Raw genomic sequence first — 18,718 nt, forward strand, 5'->3', positions numbered from 1 at the left:
GAAATCTGGCAGGTTTCTTGGGTGATACACTCAAGAATGATGTTTCGACAATCTTAATGGCTATTGTTCTGCTGTAGTCATTAGTAAGTCTTACATTTAAGCCTATCCATGTTTGACTAAAAGTGTGAAATGTCCATTGATTCCAAGGTGTGTAGAGTATTTAGAGGACAAAGGCAAAGGATTTACAAAGTTACAAAGAGTAACTTTTCCAGCATTTAAGGGGCCAGGATTTGGCTGATGATCCTGTCAGTTCCACATGAATTTTGCATGGGGTTCAAGTTTTTCACACAAATTTGCCTTGTTGACCAACAGAAAGCTTCTTGGTTTGAATTCTGTGTAACCTGTTCTTCATACATTGATAGACAATGGACCTTTTATTGCTAATATGACCTCATGATTTACTCACCCTCAAGCCATCCTAAGTTTACATGACTTTTTTTTAGATACAATTGGAGTTATATTATGACATTCCAAGCCTTATAATGGCAGTGGATGGTGGTCAAGATTTTGAAGGCCTTCTAAATTGAAAAGGTGCTTTTGTGTAAGAAAAATATCCATATTTAAAACTTATATAAAACATATATGAACCCTAGTCTCTAGCTTCCGCTAGACATCTATGACATATGCATGTTCACAAGAGATTGTCATTTCAGCGGATGACGTAGGACGCAGATGTAGAGTAAGCTCTGTGAGAAGTGGTGAATGAGAAAACGCAGAGGGAAATGCATGGAGTATTTTTCTTTTTTTGGGGTAAACTATCCCTTTAACTCATTAGTGCTAAGATAAGCTAGTTAGCTAAAGTGTTACCCTGCGAACTTAAAACTAAAAACAACTAAAAACCAGAGACCACCCTCAGTGATTGATCTAGTCTACCACCATCATGTTGTCTAAGCGGACCAGGACATGGAGCCCCTTTAAGGCAAGCAGGAAGGTTTTAAGGACTAGAAAAACCACCATCATCTCAAGGCAGTCAATATCCAAGCCTTGTATCAGGTTTGACCAGGAGCCGAACGTCGGTCTGCCCTCTTTCAGAGCACCCCAACCCAGGTCAGTCCGAAGAGGACACCTCATTGAAACAGACGAGGGGTTTTCCAAGGGGTCACAACTCTGATGTAGCGTTGGGTTACTCTGATATAAAACCAGCCCAGGTGCCAGGCATGGGAATGGACACAGGCTTTAAGCCAAAACTGGAGGGGCCACATATTGAGCAGGCCCAGAGGAATCACAGAGGAGGCAGCCAGCATAAGGCCAGGCATCCTCTAGGAAGCACTGAGGGGACGTGAAGTCCCTAATGTGAATGTCCGCCAGATGCTGAATAGTCAGAGAGCATTACGGCATAATCCATGCCCACATGTGGGAGTCTATAATTGTCCCTAGAAAGATCACTCGCTGTTTGCAAGACAAACAGCACTTGGCTAAACTGATTTTCAACCTAAGGTGCTCTGGGTGAGCGAGTTCTCGTTCTGATCTGGCTAAACCAGCCAATCGTCAAGGTTATTGAGAATGCAAATTTTCATCTGTCTTAGAGGGAAAAGAGCCTTGTCTATGCACTTTGTAAAAGTGTGTGGGGCCAGGGACGTTCCGAATGGCAGGATTGTGTATTGATAAGCCACTCCCTCAAATGTGAATCGCAAGAACGGTCTATGATGGGGGACTATCTGGATGTGAAAGCAAGCGTCTTTCAGGTGACACGTCTAGGATAGCTTTCCAAGCCTGAAGCCAGATGGCAAGTGGTTCTAGTTTTACGAAAGGTAGTTTGTCGCATAGGGGAGGCTCAAAGGTGTGGCAGCGCTGGTTTTGCAGGCTGCTGAGTGGTCTTCTGGCGACTTGGAGCAGCTGCCATAATGGAGTGCTTTGGCAAACAGTGACAAAGGGCAAAGTCTTCTGTGCTGCTGGAAAGAGCTCGGCAAACCCATAAAGGCCAAACAGACCCTTGGGAGAGACCGGCGAGTCAAGAAAGTCGACCTTGTCATTGTCCCTGATCTCTGTTAAGTTCAGCCAAAGCACCATCGATTTGGCCATAGCCTTGTCAATTGCCTGTACGCAGAGCCAGGTTAGGTGTCAGGATCTTGAATAAACCCTGTTAGCTAAGGCCAGATGGATGTGCTGCATTGGCTATCAATCTCAGGGCAGAAGGAAGGCACAGTAGCTGCCATAGCGTCAGTAAGAGCATAAACAGGAATTTCCTCATAACAACGACACAATGGGAGAGACCGATGGTACCCCATCTGTATTGTTGGAATCTTAAATGCTAAATTTGTAATATTTGTCAATTGATGTTTCATCGGCTATTTTCACTTTCTTTCAAAAAGTCGTCTTCAAGCTGCATTGCCACATAGCACCTCAGAGCGTCCTTATAATGTTACAGTATATACTGTACACTAATGTCTGAACCATAGATTGCAGTAGTGGATATTTACTTGACTTTGTTGACTCAGTGAAACCCATTAATTATGATGCAGGTAATGTGGCTGTTATCTGCTTAGGCTTTAAGGAACTCAGTCTCACACTTCCTGCTATACAAGTTGATCCTTAATGGTTCTTACTATCAGATTATTGACAGCTCTTTGTCACAAAAACACTTATATAATGAACTCTGAGAAGGTCACACCCATCTCTAGACGCACATATATAAGTAAGTGCATGCACATGCACATATGGTCACACACCTGCAGGTGAGCATCTGATCCAGGTATCTTCACCATTGTCTGAAAGGGTTTGTGCTGGTCCACCAGCCCCCTTCAAAAACCATCAAAATGGATGATTATTTTGGATTCTCTTGGGTTCGCAATGAGAACAGAAAAAACGTCACCATACATATTAACAACGCAGCGGACATCTCAGTAATTGTTATATATTTTCTGCTGGTTCTGGCTGTAGGACTATGGGTAAGTGATCAGTAGTTTCTATCTACCTGTAAAAGACTTAACCTTGTGTCAACATATAAATGTACAGTGATAAGTCTGACAGAATAAGGATTGTGACTGATTTTGCAGAAAGTTGTTTTATTAAAAAATACTAAAATATTTCACGAAAGTTCTAATGATGAAATTTAATAATAATTATTCACATGTTATTGAAAGTAACTATTAATAATACTTCCAGTTAGTTTTATTGAGGGATTGACATTTGTGGGATTTCTTGATAACACCATATTTTTTAACTTGTATTTGCACATCCGAAATCTATATAATTTCAAAACCTCTCGAGGAAATTCAAACATATTAATCAAACAACAAACAAAGCCACTGAACACCAATCCATCAACCTTTAAGTCTACAAATGTGATGTGTTATTATGAAATGTGTCTGAACTTGCAGGTTATGACACTTTATATAAAGTCACATATGATTTTGTCTAACAATTTAAGTGTCTGGAACTGTATAGATTCTTAATTAAATGGATCTTTCTGTCCAAAGGCAATGGTACGGACCAATCGAGCCACAGTAGGAGGCTTTTTCCTGGCTGGCAGAAGTATGGTGTGGTGGCCGGTAAGTAAATGGAATCAAGATAACCATGGATAACCATGCTTTAAACCTTAAAAGCATTTTGTTGTGTTCTCAAAATGTGATGGATATTGACAAAATGACATTGCTTGATCATTAGTGATCAATCAGTGCGCCAAATGTGGTGAATTTCTGTGGTAAAGTGAAGATTTGAAATGGCCATAAAAGTATAAGCGAATTATGTATCAATAGCATAACCAGTGATTTCACATTATCACAGATATGGCATGATTATGACCTTAACTGCCCCTCCAAGTCAGAACCTTGATAGACCATGACAGGGTGAATAAAATCTTTTATGGGGCCATAATGCACTGATGTCAGATGCAGCAGACAATGCTGAAAGTACTGATATGCTTTGCTCATACAGATTTTATGGAGCTGTCAAACTTAGGTCAATGCTAAAGTTATCACCTTTTGCCAATTTTTTTAAGGTTTTTATTTGTAATGACCAATCTTCCAATCTTTATTGTTTAAATTACTCCTCAAGCTGAGTGGAAGAAGCCGTTTTTGTAGCTTATCATGGCAGCAATTGTTTTGCCAGATACAGTTAAACAGTAGACAGAGTTGATATATTCTGAAGCGATACAGTTCCCACAATCCTTTGCTAAAGTCCTTATTTGGATACAGATCACATAGATCAAATAGTTCAATTTAAAGTACCATATGAAGATCAAATGTGTGTATTTAAGTAAATATAACATGAAGCACTTCTTAACTGCTATAGTTTTATTTTTCAGATTGGAGCCTCTCTCTTTGCAAGTAACATTGGAAGTGTGCACTTTGTGGGAATAGCAGGAACAGGAGCAGCTGCTGGCATTGCTATTGGAGGATTTGAGTGGAATGTATGTCAAAACAGCATAAAATACATTTTGGGAATGTGGCAAATTTTTATGTTTTAGCCTACTGTTTATATATAGAGAGAGATCATTAAAATATAAAAAGAATATTCTATAAGTATTTTAAAGTATTGTAAGTATTATTAAAGAACAAATTCATGCTATTTTAGTATTATTTATATACTATTATAGCATTTATTAATTTTAGTCACTCTTATTATTGCATTATGGATTTTTTTGTTTGTTTGTTTTATGAGTTTTAGTTGTAATCATCATGCGATTCAACTTGTTTTATTTCAGTTAGTTGCCAAAGGCAGCATTTCTAAGTTTTTGCTTTCTTACATTTACATTTTTCATCTTAAATTTTATTTCATTCTAGTTTAATTTCAAGTAGGGGCTGGTGATATGACCAAAATCATGATATGTGTAATTTTATTTCATGGTACTGATATAATAAATAAAGACTTAAGACTTCGAACTTTAAATAAAGTCTTTATGATATCACTTTTTTTTTAAACACCATAGAAATTCTTGAATTAGAATAATTCTTGTCACCAGTGTCACTATCACAAAAAAACTACTACTAGCCTAAAGGAAAAAAAAGCTCACTAAAGACAAGTAAAGAGTCAGCGATCGAAAAAGAATAACAAATTACAAACAACAGATCAAAAAAGTTACAGTAGAACAAATAAATAATAAATGCTACATACATTGTATAAAGTAATCAAATGTATAATAACACTGCATATTTGTCACTGTGTAAATTAAGTATACAGTATATACTTATTATTAAAGGTACAAAAGTGATTTAGTCCAGAGCAGTCAGAGGTTTTCTCTCTTTTGTTGTTTGATTAACATGAATGACAGCAGGAATATTAGACTGCTGTCACTCTAACTGCCCAAAACCAATATACTGTTACACATTTGTTTTCTTTCTTAGCTGTTTACTTTTACCTAAGACCTAAATTACTGTTTACGAGCATACTTAAAAAGATGGCATTTTCAACTTTTCAAGTGGCAAAAATAATTCTTAAAACAGTTTAAAAGCACTTAAAAGCACTTAAAATAAAAATAAAAAATTCAATTGTAATGCTTAAAAATAAGTGCAAACGTTAAGTATTCTTGACCACGTAGCACAATGTCACGTGAGCTCTTGTAATCTCTACCAGTTGACTAATTTCTACTGGTTAATCGTATCAGTTGCCTACTCCTAGTAGTTTTAAATTTAGTTAACAGTAACAGTAAAAACACTGATTAGAATGTCTAGAAAACATCAAATAAATTGTCTATTTTACATTTGTTTCCTCAGGCTCTTGTTCTTGTGATTATTCTGGGATGGCTCTTCGTGCCCATCTACATAAAAGCTGGGGTATGCTTACATTTCTTCCTTTCCAACTTGCAGAACAAACTTTTCAGATATTGCTGGCTTATACAACATGAATGTGTCGACCGATTTATCTCTGTGGTATCATTTTTATGATACTTTATTGTCTTTATCTGCAGGTCGTGACCATGCCAGAGTACCTGAAGAAACGCTTTGGTGGGCAACGTATCCGTATCTACCTCTCAGTGCTCTCCCTGTTTCTCTATGTTTTCACCAAAATCTCTGTGAGTCCAAAATATCCAAATAATAATATGATACTTTAAGAGGTAGTTGACATGTAGTACTAATGGGATACTTTAACATTGTAAGTGGTTTAACATGCTACACTCAAATGAAAAGAATTTTAACCAGCATTTTAAAAATTCATCTATAATTATTAATGAAGCGTTTTTTAAAAACAACACCGTTTTTTTAACTTGAGTATAATGTTGTGCCAATACAGCAAGTATTGATCAGATCAGTACCCTGTTTTGAAACAGTTCAAACATTTGCGCCACACATTCATTTTTTGTTGTTCTTTTTTTCACCTGTCAGGCGGACATGTATTCAGGAGCCATTGTCATCAACCAAGCTCTGGGACTTAACATTTACCTGGCTGTGGTTATTTTGCTGCTCATTACGGCTCTTTATACAATTACAGGTCTGTTGACTGAAATACTGCATACTTTAAATTGACACGTTACACTGTATTACATATTCTACATCAGTGGTTCACTCTTCCTTTATCCAAATATACATCGGCTACATACATATAGACTAAAAGTTTAATGCACTGCCACTTTAACCGCTTAGCATTCCAATGTTACACCTACCGAAAGTTTCATTGCATTGAGGTAAATTTCATGGGAATGCTAAGGGGTTAAACTTCTGTCAACCCTGTGTTTTGTTGTGTAATGGATTTATCTCAGGAACAAACCAGCCCAACAATAAACTTTCAGAAATAAGAAATCATACCAGCTGTAAATGTTTACATGAGCTGTGGCTGAGAGTGTTTATATGCTTCTGTAACTGATAAACTGCAGTTGTAAGGCTTTAAAAACCTAGAGAATATTAATACTATGCTGCCTCACAAACAAGTTCTGAAATTAAAATACATGTAGAGAGCATATAGTAAAAATATGTTAAAAAAAGCTAAACATTTGTCAGCCAATCCAAAGTTATGTGGTGCGACCAACATGTATAAATGTGAAATCTGAAAATTATCATAGAGGATATAAAATATTTCCATGCAGACCTTCATTACTGTGGGTTAAGTTTGAAGTAATGATTAAAATGTTTATACTCACATTTATTAAAGTAAGGAAAATATTACTTGATGGTGACACCAAATGACATTTTTAAGTTCATTAAATTGAAAAACTTTTTTTTATTTTTATAAATGAAACCAACATGAATGCCAAGAGTACATTTCTAAGAACTCAATTTCCCTCCCTTTTCAGTTGCTCATTTGACTTTCATTGACAAACCTTCACGGTTTCTTCTGCAGGTGGTCTAGCTGCAGTCATCTACACTGACACCCTGCAGACATTCATCATGGTTGTGGGATCCTTCATTCTTATGGGGTTTGGTAAGTCTGTTCACTTTTTTGTGATTTACACATCTTAGACACTGTTGAGTGACTACTTAATGCAACATTTTCTTGCAGCATTCAATGAGGTGGGAGGCTATGAGAACCTCAAAGAACAATACATGACTGCAATCCCGTCAGTGGTGGGTGTGAACATCAGTGAGGAATGCTACACTCCTCGCTCAGATGCCTTCCATCTCTTCAGAGACCCCATCACCGGCGATCTGCCCTGGCCCGGACTGATCTTTGGTCTTACAATCCAGGCCGTCTGGTACTGGTGCACTGACCAGGTACTGATCCATTTATAAAAGCTACTGACCAAAGCTAACAAAACAGAGGAATAATATCAATGGAATCACTTTCAGAATATTGTGGGAATGTTACTTTTGGATGTTCTCTGAACATTCTGAAACAAGTAGAAACATTTAAAATAGTTTACACAAGAATCCAACTGCAGCATTACTGAAAGAAGTTCCATTAGCAATATATAAATAATGTTTTTGTGCTAATGTTTTATTAAAGACCACATAACTTTAACAAAACATTCTATTAACATTAATAACTGGAAGAAGGTTTGTTCATATCATGTTAGCCAGTTTCTGAGAACATTCCCTGTTAGCTGGGTAGTTTGTGGCTACTTTCTCGTATTTGGCATTTATTGTTTGATAAAATAAGAGGTCTGCATGTCCAATACGTGGTAAAGAATGTTCACATCAACAAATCTCTTCTGTGTCCACTTCAGGACCACAAAGTGCACTTTTATCTTGAGTTTCTCAGGAGGAACGATGTGCTTCTTGTTTTAGTCAGAGTGAGTCTAGGCTTAAACAGACATGCTTTTAGTCAGGCCCCAGATAAGTCCCCAGTGAAAAAGATAAGATACACAAACAGCCAAAGAGAAGTAGAAGCAGATATAGAATTGTTTAAGCTAGTTCAACAGCCGATTAGCAAAACTCATAGGCCATAAACTTATCTGTTTCAGACTCTAATGTTTGATGGTTTAAATTGAACAACATCTCAGGTACGTATGGTAACTCTCGTTCCCTGATAGAGGGAGCGGAGATGTTGTGTTGAAGTTCCGACACTAGGGGGCGCATTTAGAAGCCCAGACACCTCTGACATCATTAAGAAAAGACCAAAGAAATTTGCAACCAAAATTGCCCCAGACATCCGGGTCTAAATAGGCCAGCATAGCATTTGCTCACTTATTTTGTTTTGTGGAGAAAGCATCTCAACCCACACAGAGGTAGTTCAGAGTTGTTGCACAAAGGACACAACGTCTCTGTTTCCTCCATCAGGTAATGAGGGTTACCATACGTAACCGAGACTTTCTCTTTCAGTCGGCCACTTTGATGTTGTGTAGAACTTCCGACACTGGGAGTCCCTATACTAAGCGCCACAACTCGCTAAACTGAGTTATGGCAGAGGTAAACTCAGCCAGAAGCATTTTCTTCTGCTTAAAGATTCTTAATGAAATTCAGCAGCTGGTGAACCTGGTTGTAATGTTAGGAAGTGTTCACTTTCTCCAATGAGAAAAGAACTCTAAAAAGACCACATATCTTACCCAATGGGAGGTGACATGTAGAGATACAACCTATGGAGTTGCTAGAAAAAAGTAATGCATAGGGAAGGTTCTGTGGTGGGCCCCACATAAGGGGAGAATGCCAAGCACAGCAACTGGTGACAAAGCAGTGCTCTGTCCAGGGGAAACATTGAGTCCTTAATAGAAACTGAGCAGTGGAAGATACACACATGGGACCACCAGAAGGAGTCACAACATATGGAGCGCTAACCCAATACAGGAGTTCACTCGAGGGATACTTACAAGTAATGGTTCTGCAGCAAGTTTCTCCGCAAAACTCAGCTGCATTAGAGTGTTTGACTGATGTTTGAAAAAACTCAACTGGACTCAACAAGCGCACATTATCACCCCAGGGAAGGGAAAGCACTAAATACATCTCTATACCTTACCTGGCATCTGAAATCAGGTGGTAGAACCCAGAATTCTAAATGAGACTGGCTACATTAGCAGATTATAAAATCAAATGGTGAGGCACCACTTGCCAAAGCTGAGGAAGCAACACCCCTGTTTGAGTGTTCTCTTACTCCCATGAGCCATGAGAATCACATTCACAAACCAGTGAGATATGCTCTATTTGGAGACAGCATTCCCAAAGCAGACAAAGGGACAAGCAGACAAGCAGTTCCAACAATCAAAAACTCTGTGTGCATTCTAAAAAGATGTGCAGGACATGCACCAGGCACAAGAAAACAGGTCTGGGTCTCCCCCATAAGGAGTGAAAGCTTGCCGGGCCACCCCTCGGGCCCTAAAGGGAGCAGTGGGAACCTTGGGCACATATCTAGGCCAGGGTCTCAGGACAATGTGAGAGTCTCCCGGCCCAATATCTAGAAATGTTTCATTGATGGCGAGGGCTTGGAGGTCCCTCAACCTCTTGATTTTAGTGAGCACAGTCAGGAAGGCCGTCTTCAAAGAGAGGGCACTAAGCTGACTGAAGGCTCTCAAGCAGATCACTTTGTAAGACCTAAAGGACCACTGAGAGATCTTGAAAGAGAATGAGACGCGGTCTCAGAGAATTCAACCTCTGCACACTGGAGTCTAATTATCAGACTGTGGTTCCCACCGACCTGCCACCTATGGTGTCGTGATTTGCTGCTACAGTGGCCATGAACACCTTGAGCGTAGATGCAGATAGGTGCCTATCCAGGCCCTCTTGAAGGAAGGATAGCACTGACTCAGTACCACATCTCTGCTGGTTCTCTCCCTGGGGAAAACACCAGCTAACAAAAATGCATCATTTCAGGTTGTATAGCCACCTCATAGAGAGGGCCCTAGCCTGAGTAATGGCATTCACTACTGTGGGTGAAAGGCCTCTGAATTCCTCCTCGTCCCATCCAGGGACTAAACATGGAGGTTCCAGAGGCCTGGGTGTGGGTGCCAAATTGTTCCCTGCTCCTGAGAAAGGAGGTCCCTCTTCAGGGAAATCTGCCAGGGAGAAGCATAAGTAAGCATAAGCTATGCAAACCAGGTCTTGTTCTGCTAACATAATACAAGGACTAGGACCTGCGAGCGAATACTACCCTGGTGGTGTGCTCAAAGAACAGCCAACAACTCCAAGCAAATAATATGCCAGTGCAGACGAGGACCTGTCCAAGTCCCCAAAGCTGCATGCCCACTGCACATAGTGCCTCAGTCCTCCTTAGAAGAATATGTTCCCTACAATGATGCATCGGGACACTTGTTCTAAGGGCACTTCTGCCTATAGAAACAAAAATAAAACAAACCCGTTGTGTGCCACAGCACCATGACCACCTTGAGTCTGAGACAGGTGCTGGAGGCAGGTGGAATGATCAAGTGCGAGTTTAAAATCCTATCAGAGGGACTGATCTGGAGTTTGAGATTGAGAGTGGGCATTGTGCTGTTGCTTCCAGGCCCGATGCTAATTGACCACTGAGAATAGTTTTGATTAGGTTTCTGCATTTACCAGCCAGGAAGAAAGTACTACAAGCAGCCAAAGAACAAGAGGGATGTAGGATTTACTTCTTCCCCGACATGTAAAGAGAGTTGGCCAGAAATCATAGGGAATTCACCACGTCTCAGAGGATCCTGAGAAGGCACAATGTCAAATATACACTGACATAACCAGCCTCACTTGCTAAGATTGGTTGTATCACAGCTGCCTGGATGATCTTATGCAATCAGAAATGCCCCAAACCCCTAGATCTGAAAGATTGCTGAGACTGCAGAATGAGGGAGAAATTAAAAATATGGGATAATTTTTGCCAGCATATTGTGCTCATGTCTTGTTTGTTCCATTGATGGTGACTAGTGGCTGAATATGTAATTAACTGGAAAGGTGAATATTGAATACTGTGGTGATGTACAACATTTTGATTGTTAAACAATAAAACAGGTTGAATTGCAAAAAAAAAAAAAAGTGAAACAAATTGCTCTTTTAGAGGAATTTTGCTCTCAAAGATCACAGTTGTAGCACCCTGGGGCACTCTCAGTACACTTATCTTTCTAAACTCTCCATCTTGTTTTAGGTTATTGTGCAGCGCTGTCTGTCTGCCAAGAACCTGTCTCATGTGAAAGCGGGCTGCATCCTGTGTGGTTACCTTAAACTTCTGCCCATGTTCCTCATGGTTTTCCCTGGCATGATCAGCAGAGTGCTGTACACAGGTAAGAAAGAATGGCACCATCCTGAGCGAGAACTACCTGTTTTGGAACTTTCCCATTTCATTTACAAATCTATTCTTCCACGTTTACTTCATCCCACAGCAACTTATCTGGTAAAAGCTCTAGCTTCTTCTTCATTCTCTTCTTAAAACCTGTATTATTCACACCTCCCTTAGTTCAGGCATTGTTCCATCATCTTTTAAAATACCTGCTATAACCTAAATTCTTAAGAAACATGGTGCAGACCCTGTCAATCTAGATAACTTCCGTACCATCTCAAATCTTCTCAAAAAAGCAGTTGCAGCACAGTTCCGTGCTCAATAATATTCATTTATATGAGTGTTTTTAGTGTTTTTAGGGTTTCGTTCTAAGCATAGTACAGAAACCATCCTAGTGAGAGTATCTAATGATCTGTTAATGGCTGCTAATGGTGGGTCCTTATTAGGGGCCAACCTATTGTATGTGTTGGCGTGCTTCTTCTTAATAGTATTATTAGGGGCCAAGCACTGAAGGTGTGAAGGCACTATTTTATTTAAACTCTGTAGTGCCACCACTTGTCCAAAATGAGACTGATCTTAATAGATTCCTTGGATCATGCAGAAAACATCAAAACTTCCTATCCGCCATTTGGATTTATGTTGAAAACATTTTTCTACTCTTTCTAGACTGTTGGTCCGATTTTCACCAAATTTGACTTGGACCATCTTCAGCCCATGCTGGCAAAAAGTTTTGGATTTTGTGTCGATATACAAAATGGTTATTGTGTAACACATCAACAAATTTGCTGGAATGACGCCAAACTGCATTTGAGGCTGTATCTCTGCAAAGCTTTGACATATTGACACCAAACTTTGTATGTGCCATTGTTACCTCACACTGACCATACCACATCAACTTAGTAACAGCACCACCTTATTAAAATCGATAAGCCACTAAATCATAGTAGTAGTAGTGGTTGTATGAACGATTTTTCAGCTATTTTGAATAAAATCATTTTAAAATTGTTTTAATTAATTATTGCTACGGTTGGTCTGATGCTCCATGCCATGCTTAGCTCCTCATTTTGTCTCTCTTGTGCTTGGCTCTTTAACTGCTGTTTGCAGCTATATACTATTCTTGTTTTGCTTTAAGTGCACCTTTTGACACCATTTCACAATATTTTGTTGAGCTGTTTATCTGCTATTGGTATCTCTGTTATTCCTTTCACCTGGTTCGCTTAGTATCTTTCCAACCACACACAGTTTGTACAACTACTTCTAAACCTTTTTCTGTTAGCTCTGGTGTCCTAATTCATTCATCTAATTCATCTTCTCTAATCTTCTAAATTTGGTATTAAATTCCACTGCTATGCTGATGATACACAACTTTATGTATCTACAAAACCATTCTTCCAGTCTTACCAACTGTCTTCACAAGGTTCTCTGCTAACTTTCTGAAACTTATTAGGCACTAATACTTTTTGTCCTTCAGTTTTTCATTATCCATTATCCATAAAGTCTAGCAATCCAAAAGTAATTTTGTGACATATTTGTATGCAGTATGCATCAGGTCAGTGAATGGTCAAACACGTGTTTATGTGTTTATCCTCTTGTTTGTATCAGATGAGATTGCATGCGTGGATCCAGCAGAGTGTGAATACTACTGTGGAACCAGTGTGGGCTGCACTAATATCGCTTATCCGAAACTAGTGGTGGATCTAATGCCAAACGGTAAAGAATAATTTGATATTTCTGTCTGAAATTTCTAATAGATCTGTTTGGTGATATGGTTCTATACTTCTTTGTATGTTTATGAAGGTCTCAGAGGCATGATGTTGTCCGTCATGCTGGCCTCTCTGATGAGTTCACTCACTTCCATCTTTAACAGTGCCAGCACACTCTTCACCATAGACATTTACACCAAGATCCGTCGCAAAGCCAAGGAAAAGGAACTCATGATTGCGGGGAGGTGTGTTCGCATGTCTGTTTGTTTGCGTTGGATATTGATTTTCTGATCTTGTGAGCAGACTCTGTATTTAAGATGTCTGTATTTATGTGTGTAGGGTGTTCATGCTGTTTCTGATCGGAGTGAGTATCGCATGGATCCCTATACTTCAGTCTGCTCAGAGCGGGCAGCTCTTCGAATACACTCAGTCCATCACCAGTTATCTGGCTCCACCAATCGCCGCTGTTTTCACACTTGCCATCTTCTGCAAGCGGGTCAATGAAGCTGTGAGTAAAATCACATTTCATTGTAGTACTTATGTTGCCATTTTGCTAGTTTGAAGTTTCTACATTTGGCTGTAAATTATGATCTTGACTTGACAATGTGCTAAAACATCCTAGAAATCAGACTTGTGCACAATTCAGAATTGAATTGAGAATGACTCCTAAATTCCAATTCAATTCTTGAATTTAAATTGAATTTGAATTGATGTCAAAAACAGGATCTAGAATTACAATTCGAATTTGAATTAAAGGAAGCAGAATTGCAATTCAATACAAATTCGAAGAAATTCATATACATAAGTGAAGTGTTTAACAATGAAGCTTTACAATATATATCAGATATGATTTCATTACATATTCTATAAATGATATTAGTTTGAACTACTTGTACAGATTACATTGTGTTATTTAATTATTTTGAAATGAAAATAACATTTTGAACAAAACTAATCAAACATTGAGGGAGTAATTTATTTCAAGAATTTGATCATTATCTATATGTTGGAACAAAATGTATGCAGGGTTGAGGAGTGACTAGTTATGTGTAATGAAATTATGCTATTAAATTACAAAATTAATGTAATTGTATGTGAGATTCAACACATTCTTTCTGTTGTATGACTGTGTGGAATGTCTTTGAATTGCCATGAATTTAATTCCACTTCCTGTCATTCCAATTCCAATTCAAATTCAACTTCCTGTGGGCCGGAGTCAATTCAATTCAAATTCCAACTCATGAATTGAATGGCGGCCAATTCTGAAATTCTGAATTGTGCACAAGCCTGCTAGAAATATGTTAGTAGTGTGGCAAAATATGCTTACAATGTGTTAAAACATCTCAGAGGCTTTGTCAAGTCAATGCCAAGTTTGTCATCAGACATTTCTCATCTGGTTTTCTGTCTGTTGACACATGTTGTTGCTGTTCCCTCACAGGGTGCTTTTTATGGGTTGTGTATTGGTCTGTTGATTGGTCTGGCGCGTATGATTACTGAGTTTGCCTACGGCACAGGCAGCTGCGTGAGTCCCAGTAACTGCCCTACGATCATTTGTGGTGTACACTACCTTTATTTCGCCCTCATCCTCTTTACCCTATCCTGTACAACGATACTGGTCATCTCCTACATGACCAAACCCATTGACGACAAACATGTAAGCTCTTCCTACAACTAAACTATAAAGTTCTGAATAATTATTATTTACATTTTTTTTTTTTTACATATGACGTCATATGTTTTACAGCTGTACAGGCTCTGCTGGAGTTTGAGGAACAGCACTGAGGAAAGGATTGATCTGGAAGCAGAAGACTGGACTGATGATCAGGATTCAGACAGTATAGAAAAAGAAGGTACATCTGAACGATTCACCAAATATGTACCGTCAGATAGCACTCGTGTAAATCCTGTATTCTAAAAACATACCCTCTTTAAAAGCAAATAACAACTGTTTGTTTATTTCTTGACCTCGCAGAGCTACGTGAAGATCCAGCCTGTTGGAAGAAGGCCTACAATTGGTTCTGCGGCTTTGATCAAGGTGATGCACCTAAACTGACTAAAGAACAGGAGGCAGAGTTAAAGAGGCAGCTCACAGACACCACTGAGAAACCTCTATGGAGAAACGTGGTCAACGCTAATGCTATTATCCTCGTTGCCGTCTGTGTCTTCTTCCATGGTTTCTTTGGCTAAAGATCACTTCAGTATCAGTTAACAGTTATAAGAGTCATGTGATATTATAAGAGTGCTTGTAGTCATGTCAAGTCTTTCTTTGGTGCTTCAGTGTCTAATTCAACACCTGCCTGACTGTTTTTATGTTTACCGCATGCTCTTCCCTTATATCTTTAACATATGTGACCCTGGACCACAAAACCAGTCTTAAGTCGCTGGGGTATATTTGTAGTAATAGCCAAAAATACATTGCATGGGTCAAAATTTTTGATTTTTCTTTTATGCCAAAAATCATTGAGAAATTAAGTAAAGTTCATGTTCCATGAAGATTTTTTGTAAAATTCCTACTGTGAACATATCAAAATGTAATTTTTGATTTGTAATATGCATTGTTAAGAACCTAATTTGGACAACTTTAAAGGTGATTTTCTCAGTCTTTTTAATTTTTTTGCATCCTCAGATTTCTGATTTCAAATAGATGTATCTCAGTCAAATAGTGTCCTATCCTCACAAACCATACATCAATAGAAAGCTTATTTATTGAGCTTTCATATGATGTATAAATCTCAGTTTTGTCAAATTTAACCTTATGACTGGTTTTGTGGTCCAGGGTCACATATTACAAAGTAATAGTTTCAACTAATAATATGTTCTAGTCCATTTTTTGTATGTTTCCTGTAAAGTCTTCTGACGCATATGATCAAATCAATGCAAAGCTATTTTCTGTGCCATTTTTAAGATGTCTCTCATCTACCAAACTCTAAAAAATTACTTTTCTTTTTTCTTTTATATTTTGGTCTTACTATTTGGTAAGTTTTGATTTTCTTGTAAGTAAAAAAAAGTATATGTTTTTGTCTATGACAAGGAAATATATTGTATTTAATAGCGAGTATTTTTATTTTTTTTGTCATGGTACATTATATCATGAACTCTGTAATATATTAATTTAATGTTTATTGTAATAAAAATTAATGCATTTTAGTATTTATGAGTTTATTAAGATGCGTACTTGTAACAAGCCAGAAGCATGTTCAAAACTACCATAACTACCAAAAATTATAAATAATCTTTCTTTTTTTTTTGTTGGTATATTGATATTGTATAGCCACAGTTTTATAAATATCTTGGTTAATCTATGGTTAGTGTAGCAAAACCATTGTTAATTTGTGGTTTTATTTGTAGTAAAACTGCAGTTATTTTTTAAGGGTAAAGTAGCCTACAGATCACACAAATATTCTTTATATGAAATACGTTGTGAATGGTAAGTGTGTATGAATCTGAATGGCTTGCAGTAACACTAGACTGCATGACTATGTGATGTGCTGCAGGGGGAGCAAGGCTAGCTTGAGCTGTTACACACAGAGCCACCAGAAAAAGCTTGTATGAGAGGATGTTTTTATTCTGTGAAACTATACAAGTGTCCTTGAACTATACACTTCAATGTGTATATCATCAGATATGAATGAAACCTCAAAACGTGTGGCTTTTAAAGGACAGTATTCACCAGTTTCTCCTTGTTGATGTTAAAATAGGTGGGGGGAAAAATCCCATAGACTTACAATGAATGACCCAAGTCATATCTAGAGATCAGAATGTCATAGGGCGGGACTGTTTTGATCCAGAACACCTTAGCGACCACTCACAACACAAATGTGGCATGTTTTGCACTCACGTGTTCTGTAGAATACAAATACTTGTTGATATTGTTTGTGCACATAAATACACAACTTTCCTCTCAGCAATGTGGATTATGTCTAGGACAACACAAGGACATGTGTAAAGCTAAAACTGATGAAAATCTCATTCTGTTATATAACACAATCCCCACGTGCCAGCATCCTCCATGCTGTTCCCACTCCACACAGACTACTGTTTTGCACACCATTTTTGTTAAAACATCACAAGCTAATTGTCATCCTTTCAGCATCATTGGATCTCTCAACATGTCACCTGGTTGTTCATAATATCTCCGCCGTGGGCTCAAAGCGTGAGAATGATCCAGAACGAACACAATGGCAAACCACACAAAACACAGGTGTGTGCGCTTGCATCTGTACGCTGTTTGAGGCAGAGAGTCAAAGGTAAAACAAAGAGATAGACTGATGGAGACTGAGAGAAAGAGAGCTTGCAAAGGGAGGGGGGATGAGTTAGGGGTTCTGATTGGCTGGATTTTTTTCCTAGTGAAAACGTGATCCAGCCTGCAAAGGCACTGCAGCAGAGAGAGATAGAGAGAGAGAGTCTGTGAGGAGGAGGAGTCGAGATACTCACAGAAACAGAGGCTGAACTCACACTTGTGAGTCAGAGAGTGTGTGAACAACCAGGACCAACACTGAACCAAAAGAACCCATCTTGGACAAGAAGAAGAATAGAGCAGCGCTTGGTGACGCATCTGACATCTCGTCCTCATTCTTTCCCATCGTCCATCCTTCCATCCATCCTTCTTGGAGACCGGCAGGAAAGTCTTTCCACCATCCTCTCGCATGCAATGAAGAATCACAGGAACTATGTGAGAAAGATGTCAAGATTTCATGAATTAAAGGGATAGTGAAAATGAAAATGATGTAGTTTATTACTCACCCTCATGTCGTTCCAAATCTGGAAGACCTTAGTTCATCTTCGGAACACAAATTAAGATATTTTTGATGAAATTCGAGAGCTTTCTGACCCTGCATAGATAGCAACAGAAATGACATGTTTGAGACCCAAAAAGGTAGTAAGGACATCATAAAATAATTAATTAAATTAATATTTTTTTGTACACAAAGAAAACAAAAACAACAACTTTATTTAACAATTCTTCAAAACCAATAGTGTTTTTGCTATTTGTTTGCATATAGCTTTGTGCAATTGTAAAATAAATACATGAATACATATTACTGCAAATTTCTGTAAAATTGTGTTTTATTAAAACACAAGTTGTAGCAATAGATTTTTTCTTCTGTATTATGATGATGATTATAGATGATCATAGAAAAAAATGTAGGGTGGAGATATGTATCTATCAATCAGTTGCTGATTGGCTGGAAGCAGATCTCAAGAAAGGAGCAGGTTTATGAGAATAAAATGGCTGGAGAAATGTAGCATATGCCACCAGAGAGCAGTATGACATTACAACAGAGGATTGAGTTCTGATATTTTAATTAAAAACTTATGAGGTCAAAACATAAAAAAAAGAAACATATCCAAGTATAAATCATTCACAATAAAATCAAAAACATGCATTTAGGAAACAGGGCGAAGTGCCATTTAATATCAACTTTACATATTTAAATAAAATTACTTCACAGAAGTGGAATTCCAATTTGTAAATTACTAAATGACCCTACTGTATTTGTACTGATTTGAACAAAATGTTTATA

At 38.2% G+C, this 18,718-nt stretch overlaps 1 protein-coding gene across 1 annotated transcript; it reads left to right on the forward strand.

Moving 5' to 3' along the window:
• The first annotated feature begins 2,670 nt into the window (after window positions 1-2,670).
• LOC141298820 (sodium/glucose cotransporter 1-like) lies at window positions 2,671-16,340 on the forward strand. Its single transcript, XM_073829134.1, has 15 exons — window positions 2,671-2,888; window positions 3,420-3,491; window positions 4,247-4,351; window positions 5,655-5,714; window positions 5,849-5,953; window positions 6,264-6,369; window positions 7,216-7,296; window positions 7,375-7,586; window positions 11,359-11,494; window positions 13,093-13,200; window positions 13,288-13,438; window positions 13,533-13,701; window positions 14,632-14,847; window positions 14,938-15,043; window positions 15,166-16,340. Exons 1-15 carry the CDS (start codon window positions 2,757-2,759, stop codon window positions 15,378-15,380), a joined length of 1,974 nt encoding a protein of 657 aa, XP_073685235.1. The 5' UTR covers window positions 2,671-2,756; the 3' UTR covers window positions 15,381-16,340.
• The last annotated feature ends 2,378 nt before the right edge of the window (window positions 16,341-18,718 follow it).

Source organism: Garra rufa, chromosome 23 (assembly GCF_049309525.1).
Source record: "Garra rufa chromosome 23, GarRuf1.0, whole genome shotgun sequence".
NCBI lineage: Eukaryota > Metazoa > Chordata > Actinopteri > Cypriniformes > Cyprinidae > Garra > Garra rufa.

Coding starts and splice junctions, on each gene's coding strand:
- LOC141298820 (XM_073829134.1), top strand. CDS start 2,757: ATGGATGATTATTTTGGATTCTCTTGGGTTCGCAATGAGAACAGAAAA. Junction 4,352..5,654: donor TTGGAGGATTTGAGTGGAAT/GTATGTCAAAAC, acceptor TTGTTTCCTCAG/GCTCTTGTTCTTGTGATTAT. Junction 13,702..14,631: donor GCAAGCGGGTCAATGAAGCT/GTGAGTAAAATC, acceptor GTTCCCTCACAG/GGTGCTTTTTATGGGTTGTG.